Raw genomic sequence first — 13,098 nt, 5'->3', positions numbered from 1 at the left:
AGATCATAATACAATGCTGCAATGCTGATTGTGCCAACTGCCTACAGGGCAGCACAACAGTCCCTTAGCAAACTGATATCCAGGGTCATAAGTTTTTCTTTACATCTTACTGGAACTTCCTTCCATTTACAATAATTTCATCCCGTTCATTGCCATATACTAGTAATTTCCCATTTATTCCACCCTTTCTATCTGGTATTTAGAAATGTTCGTAACAATTACTTTTTCAACCCCCTCTTAAATCATCCAGGACATCCACTTTCATTATTTGGAATATTCCTTATAACTATTATTGCATTCCATGCTTTAGTCTGTTTCTAAAAAAAAAAACAACCAACTTTTTCCAGTGCCTTTTCAAAGTTAGAAGACCAATATATATCATGCTAATCCAGTGGTAGTCTCACTAGATCATGCAAGTAAGAATTGAGAATCTTCTGATTTAAATTTTTTTGTGGTATTCAATTAGCATTAACAGATGCTCATTTATTACCTGCATGCCTCTCTCTCTCCTTCCTTCCCCTCCCCCCACCTCTCCAATTTGCTAGTTTTTTTCAGTTCATTTATGAAACATTTTTCTGTTGCATTTACACAACAGTACTAGTGGAATAACAATCATTTGTTCCAAAGAAGAGAGATTAATTAAATTTCCATTAAGTCTATTGAAAAGGTAATTGCTAGAAGCTATGATAGAAATCCTTTTCTTTTACAGTAAGTAACAATGAAATTTGAGTAGACAGGATAACTGCTGCTACAGAGGGACTGACAGAATAGGAGTGGAAGACTTCCAGTAAAAACCAGTAAAGACAGAGGTGATGGGTCACCAAAAATCTCATATGAGAGACTGCATATCATAGTGTCTTTGGGGCTTCCATTTGCCATAGCTTTTTCCTTACCTGATCTTCTCAATCAACATCTGAGTCAGAACTGTCCTCCTAATGAGACTTAGCTGTATATGCCATTCAGTTAGCTAGTGGAAGACTAGACGCAAAAGATAATTCAGAGCCCCATAACAGAAGTAAACAGGAGGAAAAAATAGAATTATATGAGATGCATATCAAGTGAAAGATGGTTGAGAATGATCTAGAGGTAATAACAGATAGCAGCGTAAGAGTCCTGTGTCTCAGCTGAATGGTGAAGTCGTGCATAGAATTGTGCTGTCTGAAGTCCTGAATGTGGGTGGTATTTCAGTAGACAGCTGTGAATTACTTGTTTGGTCCTGTCAGTCTTGTTCATATGAAAGGGATGTGGTATTGCATTTCCTAGAGAATTCCACAGAGCAAAGGGAAAAAGAGCAAAAGATTAAAGATTTTCCTTGGAAGGAAACAACAGCAATTCCTGTTGAAACTAATTTGTAAACTTAGATTTCAGGGAGAATATGAAGAAAGTAAGCTTTCAGGAGATTAATCACAGTCAGGGTAAACTTGTACTACAAGGTCATTCCAACGAAAAGGGCCGAATGGGAGAGAAGAGGCTCAGAGTCTGGAATGGGAAGAGGGAAAAATCACAGATGAGTCAAAGATGGCTTCAGTAAAGTATAGGCTCTGAATTCACCAGTGTTACAATGATTGCCTCTGCAGCTGTTATTGTCTGAAGTGTATGCAGCACCGTTTTCCCTTCAGAAGGTGAGCGCAGGCCAAGGGCAAAAGGAAATACTGGGCTAAGAACAAAAGGACAGAGGACAGCTGGATTTGGTATTCTTGCTTGTTTTTCAGAAGGCCCGAGAGGACCATTCTTCGCACAGGAAATGAAGAGGTAGTGGTAGGATTGCCTGGCACAAGCAGACATCCAAAGTGGATATAGCCACATCACCAAGAGACTGGATGGGTGAAAAAAGTTCAGATTAGCCAGTGAATTTAACATTTAGTCTATTCATACCCCATCTGAGTCTCGGGGAGTGTGACTCCAACATGTGTCCCTGTTTAGGAAGAATCTGTGGACTAATGAGTAACAAGGAAGACTGCTTAGGTGATGCCAGGCACTTTGAGCACAAAGATCTCTCCAAATCCAACTTCATATTTATGAATTGACCCAAATTCATAGGAAAGCAGAGAAGACCTTTCCCTGCTATGGAAGGGAAACTTTCCCACTTGCATCCATCACCCAATTATCAAACAATGACAAAATTTACACAGAAACAGGATGAAATCTAATCTTATATGTGTGAGATTCCTTCCTTTCCCGGCAGTAGCTGATTAGAGCTGGCAATTGCCCACGAAACAAGAATGCAAATTTGGATTCTCTTAGTCATAGAGAGGAATAAGAAAATAAGCAATAAGCTTGCTACACAAGTCAACACTGGAGCTAGCATTCGGTGTTCAGTTCCTCAAGCAAAAATCATGTGTCACTTCTGAAGGTATAGCCCAAATACTGGTTTAGTATTAGCAGTATTTCCCATTGCAAGTGGAAGAAAAGTATGGCAACTAATTCAAAGTGGTCACTTGCTTCTAAGAAAGATTGCTGTTATGACTTGACCACCAGCTCTGTGATGATCAGAGAATTAAATAAGAATGGTCAGTATGAGGTAAATGACATTCCAAAAAACAAATTAGAACAGAGAGGTCATACCACAGTCGGGTGCAGTTGAAATTTTGATACTGGTCATGTCTTAAATTAGAAACACTCCCAGCACCATCTTTTAAAGCCAAGAAACGTCATGCATTTCAGACAGCTATCCATTTATCAAGGGCACTGTGTCTGCACTGCTTCATTCTTTCCCCCTCCCCCCAGTGTTTTTCAAGGAGTAAATCGTATATTTTTGCAACAACAGATAATATAGTGCATCCGTGGCAATAAAACAAACTTCTATTTTTGTATAAAATATTGTGGCCCCTGTAGAAAGATTGCTTACTGAAATTGTCTGTATGCATTTTAGGATTCTCCTACGTTCTCCTACGATTTTCACATGTCTGTTGCAACATTCTGCAAAAAAAATTTAAATGGACCTGACTATCCTGGATGTCCGTCATATCACATCACTTCTGTGATGTAGTGACTGCACATCACAGCTGGAAGAGGCAGGAAAGAAAGAATTAAAACTGTATGCTTGGGAGAAGTTGAGAATTCTTTAGTGATTCCTTTAGCATCTGCAGAAGTTCCTCAATTAAAACAATAAGGCTGATGGCAGTTTGGAGCAGTTTTAGAACTGCATTTTGTCCTTGAATCAACATCTTGGTCATAGATGAGAAGGTGTAAAAGCCATAGCAGTCTACTCTTCAGGAACTTCTGTTGCTATTTTTTTGTTACAATAGTGAATTGGATACCAGAACTCTTGAGACACTTGTGTACAGTTGATGTGCACCATACTTCAGTTATTTCTCCTCAGAAATGTGATTAGCTCCTAGAGCTAGTGGAGAAAGCAATGAGGTGGCTGGCAGTTGTGTGGACACAGAAGGCACTTGAGCAAGACCCTTCCCTCTGGCACTGAGTTGCACTTCAGGAGAAGAGCCTGTCACCAGAGCTAGGAGCTGGCTAAGTGGTATTAACCCTTGGTCAGAGGAAACTCACGTCTTGGTCATCACATGTAGCAGCGTTGGCAAAGGGAGGTAAAAAACCCAGCCTTTCGCTGATTACACTTCATGATCAATCTGTTGTGCAGATGAAGTGAGATAGTGGAAGAAATGTATCCTGTCAGCTTTCACTGATCTTCAGAAACTTTGAGAACAGCTAAGAAGTTCTGCAGGAGATGCACTTCATGACACTGAAGTTTGTAGAGCTACAACAAAAAATGCCAAGCTGTCTAGGTATGATTGTTGCTGCTGAACAAAATCAATCACAGCACCAAACTGTAGATGTAGTCTGTTATAATGTATTGAAAAAGAACACCTGGAAGCTTAAATCCTTGTGCTCAGTTGGAACGCCTCTACAGAAAGGTATGCCAAACTCTAAGGACGTAGGTGTTATCCCCTAGGGAAACAGTAAGATGATAATCACTGGAAGTCAGAAGAGCCTTGTGATTGTTTCCAGTCCTTAATGCAACCCTTTTCACTCCCAGATCTCACAGGACCACAGGGTTAATGAAGCACAGTGAACAACTCTGGAATGTTAAACCTCATACCAAAGCCATTTGAACACATGTGCATTTGTACAGGTCTCCAAAGTGAACACTGATACAAAGCACAACACAACACAGTGCAATATCATCTTGTACAGAGAGTATTTTGTTTACTTGACTTCTAATCATGTTGGGGACTGATTTGCTTGTTTCAGTTTAAAATATTTATCCCAACTGTACACATCTCAGAGGGAAAAAAAAATATAATTCATGGATCATGCAGTTTCAGTTTTTGACCAGGGTTAGTACCTGTAGTACAGAGCCAGTGTTGGTAATTTTTCTGTGATGACAGCAACTGCAGTCAGTCACTTGGCTATCCAGTCCATGCTGTATAAAAATGTAGTTTTGTCACGAATTTTATTATGAGGTTCCCAAATGTTGATACCAGCATAAAATTTCTATTTTATGTGGAAGTGTAGGTCATTCCAAGAGGCAAGAACAAAATAGGAGGAGGACCTAATGGGGTAGTAGCCTTTCAACATCTTTGAAGGCTTTATTAACGCACTGTAAGTGGTTCCATCTCCTGCACTCCATTAAATAAAACAGAAAAATTAATATTAATTATTTTTTACCTGACTTTATAAGTTGCTCCTTAGGAACTGCCATCAGCTCTTAAATCTCTGTTAATGGTCAGCTTCAGGGAGAGATAAAGAAGCTTTATAATCTACAGCTACAGAGTAATTTCACATCACAGAGGTTTCAATCTAATCTAGTAGCTTGATATTGCTACAAACTGAAACAACTGGTTTCTTTATCTTTCACATTATATTAACTGCTGTGATGTTGGGTATTTCTACAACCTCTGTACAGGTTCAATACTTCTGTGTCCTACTTAGCTCTTGGCCTCAGCAACACTCAAAGACAACACAGTCTGGAATCTATTTACACATGTGATGCGAGGTGTTTCCTTACAACTAGTTTGAAATTGCTATATTGCTTTTCCACTGCTCCTGTGTCAGGAGAGGAAGAGAGTTGGAATTCCCTATTTTCTGAATAAATGCTTCAGACACAGTGAATATGAAGCAAATTGCTCTAGGATTTGTTGCAAAGTCGTCCATACTTTATCTGATGCAGAGATACATAATGACACTGCTCCACAGCAGTTTCTCTGGCACATTAGTGCAGGGTTTGAAAGACCTCCGATGGATTTTGTTCATCAAAAGCCAGTGGGTATTTCAAATTTCAGGGTCCATTTAGGAGTGGCAGACAGAGCTGGTTTGTGACTATGAATTTGTCCAAATAGTTTACCTGACTCCAATACCTGCAGTGTTTTTTTGATGAGCTACTTGGTTTCTTTTACCTGAAACATTATGTATTATTTGTATTCCCAAAGGTCTGAGTTAACTGGTTTTGGAAACTAAAAGGGAAATACAGAAATCATTAGGAGTCTTATTGCATTTACTAGGAAACAAGAAGAAAGCTGTTGGCCAACCTGGAAGCAGTGAAAAGAGGTTGACTCCATTGGCAGCTGAGCAAAGACACTCCCATGTTTCATGGGAGTGGAATGTCATTAGCAGCAGGAGAGAGGAGAAAGAAAGAAAACCTGAGGACTGTTAAGATAATATAGGCAGAGAGGTAGATTAACAGATTTTAACACCAGTTGTTGTCTTTGTGGTCTTGTATATCACAGCCTGTTTGAATTCTGTACAGTAGTCTACATTTACAGTTTGTCTGCTCAACCCTGCTTAAACAATTTAAAACTTGGGTATAGCATGAGAGAGGGAAAGAACAAATAAAATAGCTATAAAAGCTCAGTGGTAATCCACAGTAGGTACCCAGGTTTAATTACACTGGTTTTGTGATCTTATCTTTATTTACAACACTGCAGGCTTTCCATTTTGAGTAGCATGTGTGCCATCTTAGTTTGAGAAATAAGTTTTCTTATGAACTGAACTGAAATTAGTGTTAGTTATATGCTTTGTTTAATACATCTTCCATTAACTCTTTCAGTTATGTCCAAAGAAATTATAAAGCTAGGATGTTATTTCAAAGGAAACGTAATTTTCATCTGGCTTGAGAAGAAGGCCAGTAGCTATCAATTATAATAAATTATCAATTGCTTACTAATGACAGTAGGATATATCTGGAAGGAAATCTATCTTTATGTATTGTGTTTTCATATGTGTAAGAAGCTAACATGAAAAAAAAGCTGCTTAGCAGCATAAAGCACCTGGTGCAAACCTGGGTGTCTGCGACACTTGTAATGAATGCTACTTCGTTTTCTTTACGGCAGCATAATTCCGAATGCAGTTTTTTTCCAGAGTACAGCAGTTTAAAACCCAGACCTGTCATCCTCAGAGCATACCCATACGTATTCAGTCATGTCTGCCTGACTGATTTGTGTGGTTTTATGGCTACTAGCAAAGCAGCACCGACACGACAGTGGAAGCACAAGCTGGATTCCAGCAGAGCTCCCTTACTAACAGGATCATTATCCAGTTTAAGAATTCAGGGGCAAAGTTTGCCCTTAATTATACCTCTGTAACTCCAGTGAGCATAACAGTTTGCAAAGGGATTTCATTTGGAGCCAGCAGAATAGCTGTCACAGGAGCTTCATGTCATGCTAGTTGTAGAATCTTTGTAACTGAGTACTTCAGGGAAATAACCTTGCATGATTATTATGCTCTTGGCTGAGTCAGCAAGACTGCCAGGCAAAAAAAAGTTAAACTTTGTGAAGCACTCCATCCCATGAAAAGACCGTTATCTTACCTCTTCTGTCTGTCTAACTGCTATTGACAGTTGAGACAACACGTTTTAGAATAAAATTCCATGGTTTCTAATTCTTATAAAACTTTTCATTAAAAGGTATGGAACTTCACAGAATCACAGAATGGTAAGGGTTGGAAGGGACCTCGGGAGATCATCTAGTTCAACCCACCTGCTAAAGCAGGTTCTCCTAGAGCATGTTACACAGAACTTCATCCAGGTGGGCTTTGAATATCTCCAGAGAAGGAGACTCCACAACCCCCCTAGGCAGCTTGTTCCAGTGCTCTGTCACCCTCAAAGTAAAGAAGTTTTTCCTCATATTCAACTGAAACCTCTTATGTTTCAGTTTGTACCCATTGCCCCTTGTCCTGTCACTGGGCACCGCTATAAAGAGTCTGGCTCCATCCTCGTGACACCTACCCTTAAGATTTGTATCTGTTGATGAGATCCCCTCTCAGACTTCTCTTCTTCAGGCTGAACAAGCCCAACTCTCAGCCTTTCCTCGTAGGGGAGATGCTCCAGTCCCTTTATAATCCTAGTTGCTCTCCTCTGAACTCTTTCTAGGAGTTCCTCATCTTTCTTGAACTGGGGAGCCCAGAACTGGACACAGTACTCCAGGTGGGGTCTCACCAGGGCAGAGTAGAGGGGGACCGATAACCTCCCTTGACCTGCTGGCCACACTCCTCTTAATGCATCCCAGGATGCCATTGGCCTTCTTGCAACGAGGGGGGGTTCGACCTCCCCAGGTGCAGCACTCGACACTTGCCCTTGTTGAACTTCATCAGGTTCCTCTCTGCCCAACTCTCCAGCCTGTCCAGGTCCCGCAGCGCAGCCTTCCAGCGTATCAGCCACTCCTCCCAGTTTTGTGTCATCAGCGAACTTGCTGAGGGTGCACTCTGTCCCCTCGTCCAGGTCATTGATGAACAAGTTGAACAAGACTGGGCCAAGTACTGAGCCCTGGGGAACTCCACCAGCTACCGTCCTCCAACTAGACTCTGCCCCGCCGATCAGAACCCTCTGAGCCCTGTTGTTCAGCCAGTTCTCAATCCACCTCACTGTCCACTCACCCAACCCACACTTCTTGAGCTTCCCTGTGAGGATGTTACGGGAGACAGTGTCAAAAGCCTTGCTGAAGTCAAGGTAGACAACATCCACCGTTCTCCCCTCGTCTACCCATCAGGTCATGTCATCATAGAAGGCTATCAGATTGGTCAGGCATGATTTCTCCTTGGTGAATCCATGCTGGGTACTCCTGATGATCTTCTTTTCCTCTACTTGCTTGGAGAGGACACCCAGAATGAGTTGTTCCATCACCTTTGCCAACTTTGGCAATATCAGTTTGCTCTCTTTTAAAAATATGATGTAAAGTCTTCTAGGTTAATATATCGGGTGCAAAAGTTTCAACATTGACAGCCTTTGAAGCCAGCTCTTCTATTATCCACAGAACCCATTATTTATTACTATCCATTCTCAAAAGTTTGTACTGCCATAATTTCCACAGCTGAGCCCACAGCAATGCAGACATCCTCTTTTCCCTGTTCCCAAGCTGAGAAGTAAAAATTATGGCCCAGATTCTATGTCCATTCTGTTTGTGCCTCAAACAATATCCTTAGAGCTGACAGCCTCCTGTAATAGCTGTGGCATTGCTTTTTTCTGTGCATTGATCTGTATTCCCTGGCCATATGGATAGTTCTTTTATTATCCTTATTTGTTGTACAAGTGAGATAGTCTTTACGTCATGGGTTCTGCAGGTATATGTAGTTCTTCTGTAGTCAGATGATACGCTATCCATGGAAGACCCCAAAATAATCAAATAGATGATGAAATAAAATAACCTTCATTCTCCCCTCCCAGTACTGTTTGCATTTTGAATAACAATTAACAGAACAAGTAAGGCATTATGTGAATGCTCTAGGCACAAGTTGTTACTGCTGTTAATACAGCTCTGAAAGATGCATCAACACATGGTTAAAGTATGCTTGCTAAGAACCCTTTTGAGCTCAAAGATCAGTAAGTTACATTTGTGTTAGAAAGTTCTTTCGATTTTTCTTCCTTAATTTTTTTAAACTATTTTTTTCTACAGAATCATGCTTCTCTGAGGTTAAATATCCTCATGGTATTTTTGCTTTCCTATACAAGGGAATCTGGCTGGTCTTTGATACTCTCACTCAATAAACATAAAAACATACGTGGATCACAAATGTATAATAAAGAGATAGCAGTGAATTATTAACTAGTGTCGTTATAGACAGTCAATTTTTACAGTCACAATGCTTATTTTACCCTGGTTACTGAATTGTATGTGTACAGATACAGCTGTAAATCTTTTAAACAATTAAAAACTACTTCACGAACAGTTTGATATAATACTGTTGCCAGAAGTTAAGTTGACCTCAGTATAACACCTGCCTCAGCGCTTTCCCCACCTCCATTAACAAAAACTGGCCTCAATTTCTGGCACTGACAAATACAGGCAGAGGAGTGGGAACAGCCCAGACTTTGGAAAAGCTCTAGTCAAAAAAAAAAAAAAAAGTAAACCTGTAATAAAGGCAAGCCCACCAGGAATGAGCCTTACTTGTCTGTATGTGCCTTTGAACAACCTGGGGTAACAGCCCTGAGCAGCTCCCTTCTTTCAGTTTTAAAGCCAAAATATTATGGATCTGAAGAAAGTGAAGCTATTATTTAAGTGAATATGGAAATAAATTGTATCATACTTTCGTAAACCAAAGTCTTAATTCACCACCAACATCAGGGAATCAGAAAAGCTCAGTTATCTTTTTTCTACGTAAATCCAAGGAAACAGGGTTTTTGCAGAGAAGCAAAGCAAGTATGTTGGTCTGCTACAGACATTTTTCAGAACTGCAACTGGCAATTAGGTGTTTAGAAATATCTTGAATAAAGAAAAATTTCCTGCATAGAAATAAGAGACAATAAATAATTGTCTCTACAAAAATAACAAGTTTCTTCTAAAACTATTTTCATTGTTTTGGTTTTGTGGTTCTTTTTGCAGGTGTTGCTGCTTTGGATTCCAGCGTTTCTGGGAAGATTGGTTTGCGAGCAGTCACGTATTATTTCTGCACTACAGTCATTGCTGTAATACTAGGTATTCTCTGATATTGTAACCTTTAAAATCCTCAACACCGCCTAATTACAAGTATACAGCACTGTGACATTACTAATTTCCGAAGACAGGGTGGGGAGAAGAGACAGGAATCAACCAAACATCTAGACATACTTGTAGCCAGATACAGGGAGAAGTTAGTCCTGCTGTTCACAGTTGGGCTGTATTCATATCCAATATGAAGCCACAGGCAATTTCACCCTACGTCTCAGCTCAGGGAAGATTAGGAGCTGTCTGCTTAGATAAACAGTGACCAGCAGTGGGAAAGCTGAATGAACATCAAAGGCCAGCCTTGCCTACAAAGCGAATTTCCTCAACAGTAAAATGATAGGTGGTTGCCAATTCTCAGATGTGAGAATGTGTAATGTGTCTCACCTGAAAGAATGATAGAAAATACTGCTTTCTGTCATCTCGTTTCCTTCCTAAAAGGTTTTTGTCCTCTCTGTCGCTGCCAGGCTCCATTCCCTACCTCTCTGAAGTCCACGTCTCCTCTTGCAGGAAGTTCATCCCCTACAAGCAGCTTTAAAATCTTCCGTATTTGCTTAAACAAACATCTTCAGCCTGCCATCTTGAATAAGAAATAAAATTAAAGCCTCCCCTGTCAGTTTTCATGTAGTTTGTTGCTTATCTTTGCATTTTGTTGAGCCTGAGTGAATACTGTGCCTAGATATCACCCACTAAAAAAAAATATGTATTTATTTGAAGAACTAAACGTACTTTGCATGTGGCCTGCTTGTAAAGCAAAGCAGTATTTAACAATAGAAAAAGAATCACATACAGACATATAAGGCCAAAGTAATTTCTAGAGGTTGTATCACTGAGAATAATATATCACTGTGGTTATACCATTAGGCTCTCTCATCTGTCCAGGAATTTTCTGTGAATACATAGTGAGGAAAATTATTAAAGACTAACATTAATATGTGTCTATCTTTGAAATTGTCCCTACCCTGAGAGAGGGGTTAAACCAGACAATCTCCAGAGGTCCCTGCTTATTCTAGGATACTGTGATGTTACTTGTTTCATTGTGCAAAGTTACACAAATTCAGTTCTGCTTTTACTCACAGCTGTCATTAGAAAGCCTTGTTCCTGGCTGGTTGAAGGGTCATCCAAGTGCCTCTTTCTCCTGACACTTAGATTTAGTGGTTTCATTTGCTTTACGTTTGTTTGGATTTGGGGGAGGGAAAAAAAAAAAGAAAAAAGAATGTACACATGGAGAGTATTTCATATAATAGAAAAAAAATGCCTAAAATGAAGTCACTAAATGGAAAGTTTGTCATTGATTTCAGTATTCACAAAGTCAAAGCTAGTATTTCTTGCCTGTAATTTTTTATTTCAGTCTGTTCCTGAAGTTCTTTTATGTAACTTTACTGCTATCTAACGTTATCAAAACATTCTGTTGTACTTTGGGGTCACAACGCGCTTGTATTAGTGTCTGAAAGGTAGTAACAAGAAGAGCTGCAGAACAGAAAAGATAAATATCAGTTCAAAATATCACCATGCAAAAGTTGCAGAACACTTGAGCTGAAGCCCAGCTGAAGTATTTTACCCTCTTGGTAAGCAGTAGTGATTTAGTGCCATAAATGCAAAGACAAAGCTAGAGTGCCCAAATGCAGTGGCAAAGCCACAAGTAGCTCCTGTGCTGGGGGAACCTGCACATTTAAGGACACCACCTGTAGACTTCTTTTTTCTGAACAGCACTTCATGAGCACCCAGGGAAAGCATCTGGTGAGTTGAGCTCATGAAGAATTGAGCTACAGTGGATACATTGAGGCAGGATGCACCAATGCCTCTGCTTGTGCTGTGAGCTCTTCTTCTGGTTCCCCTTCTGCAGGGATTGTCTTAGTTGTGACCATTAAACCCGGAGTGCCTCAAACGGCAAATGAGATCGACAGAGTGGGCAGTACCCCAGAAGTCAGTACTGTTGATGCCATGCTGGATCTGATCAGGTGACGTTTTCTTTTTTTAGTTTCCATATGCTTATTGCAGAAGTCCAAACAAATACAAATAAGGTTCTGATGTGTAATACAATAAAAATGCTTTCTAATGTTGTGTGGATGAATAAGGAGAGAATAACCTGTATTCCAACAGGTTAGACATTCTAGAGTATATTCAAAGTGGTTTGTTAAAAAAATTTCTCTTTACACCATAGACTTCGATTAGCAAACCAATGACAAGTCTTCCCTCCTTCACAGGAAAGTTTACCTAGTATGAAGAAAATATTCAGAAACGATTGAATGGTTGGTGGGTTACTGACTGGCAGCTTCTGTGTCATCCAGCATAGACAACCACCTGAAATTGCAGTGTTACATTTCCCTTCCTTGAGGCAGGATGCAGAGTAACAGATGCAGTATGCAGAGGTTTCTTAGGGTTGCACAGTGAACAAGTTTCCTGCATCACCAGTATGTAAGGCAACCTTATAGTGAGTCTTTCCCCATCAGTATGCTGGAAAATGATAAATACTTAAAGTGGTTAGACGAAGTAAACCCTTGGAAAAGTCTGCAGCAGACTTCAACAGGTTTTCAGAGCTAACATCTTTAAGGAATTAGAAAAATTTCACAAAAAAAGGGCTGTATTTCCAATAGTGGCTAAGTACTTCTCTCAAAATCATTTCTGTGGATTATTTTTTTCTAGCTGCAATTAGTTCTGTTTTGCTGTTCCTGCCCACTATTTTCTTTTTATAGAATCTTTCCTTAATCTATCATACAAGAATCAACAGCCACATTGGAAAACCAGTGGACGTCTGGACTTCTGCAAAGCCTTTGACACGGTCCCCCACAACATCCTTCTCTCTAAATTGGAGAGCTATGGATTTGATGGGTGGACTGTTCGGTGGATAAGGAACTGGCTGGATGGTCGCATCCAGAGGGTAGTGGTCAATGGCTTGATGTCCGGATGGAGACCGGTGACAAGTGGTGTCCCTCACGGGTCCATACTGGGACCGGTGCTGTTTAACGTTTTAATCAATGACTTAGACAGCGAGATCGAGTGCACCCTCAGCAGGTTTGCGGATGACACCAAGCTGAGTGGTGCGGTTGACACACCAGAAGGATGGGATGTCATCCAGAGAGACCTGGACAGGCTGGAGAGGTGGGCCTGTGTGAACCTCATGAGGTTCAACAAGGCCAAGTGCAAGGTCCTGCACCTGGGTCGGCGTGACCCCCAGTATCTATACTGGCTGGGGGAAGAAAGGATCGAGAGCAGCCCTGCCAAGAGGGAC

At 40.5% G+C, this 13,098-nt stretch overlaps 1 protein-coding gene across 1 annotated transcript in view; it reads left to right on the top strand.

The window, feature by feature from the left end:
* The window catches only part of SLC1A1 (solute carrier family 1 member 1), a 39,745-nt gene that overhangs the window by 8,610 nt on the left and 18,037 nt on the right, over positions 1-13,098 (top strand). Inside the window, exons 2-3 of the mRNA XM_009635846.2 lie at positions 9,768-9,860; positions 11,713-11,827. Coding sequence (XP_009634141.2) covers positions 9,768-9,860; positions 11,713-11,827 — 208 coding nt within the window. The remainder of the gene's footprint in view (positions 1-9,767; positions 9,861-11,712; positions 11,828-13,098) is intronic.

The sequence above is a fragment of the Egretta garzetta genome, unplaced genomic scaffold (assembly GCF_000687185.1).
Source record: "Egretta garzetta isolate BGI_Z169 unplaced genomic scaffold, ASM68718v1 scaffold963, whole genome shotgun sequence".
Taxonomy (NCBI): Eukaryota; Metazoa; Chordata; class Aves; order Pelecaniformes; family Ardeidae; genus Egretta; species Egretta garzetta.
This window is presented reverse-complemented; position numbering and strand designations above follow the sequence as displayed.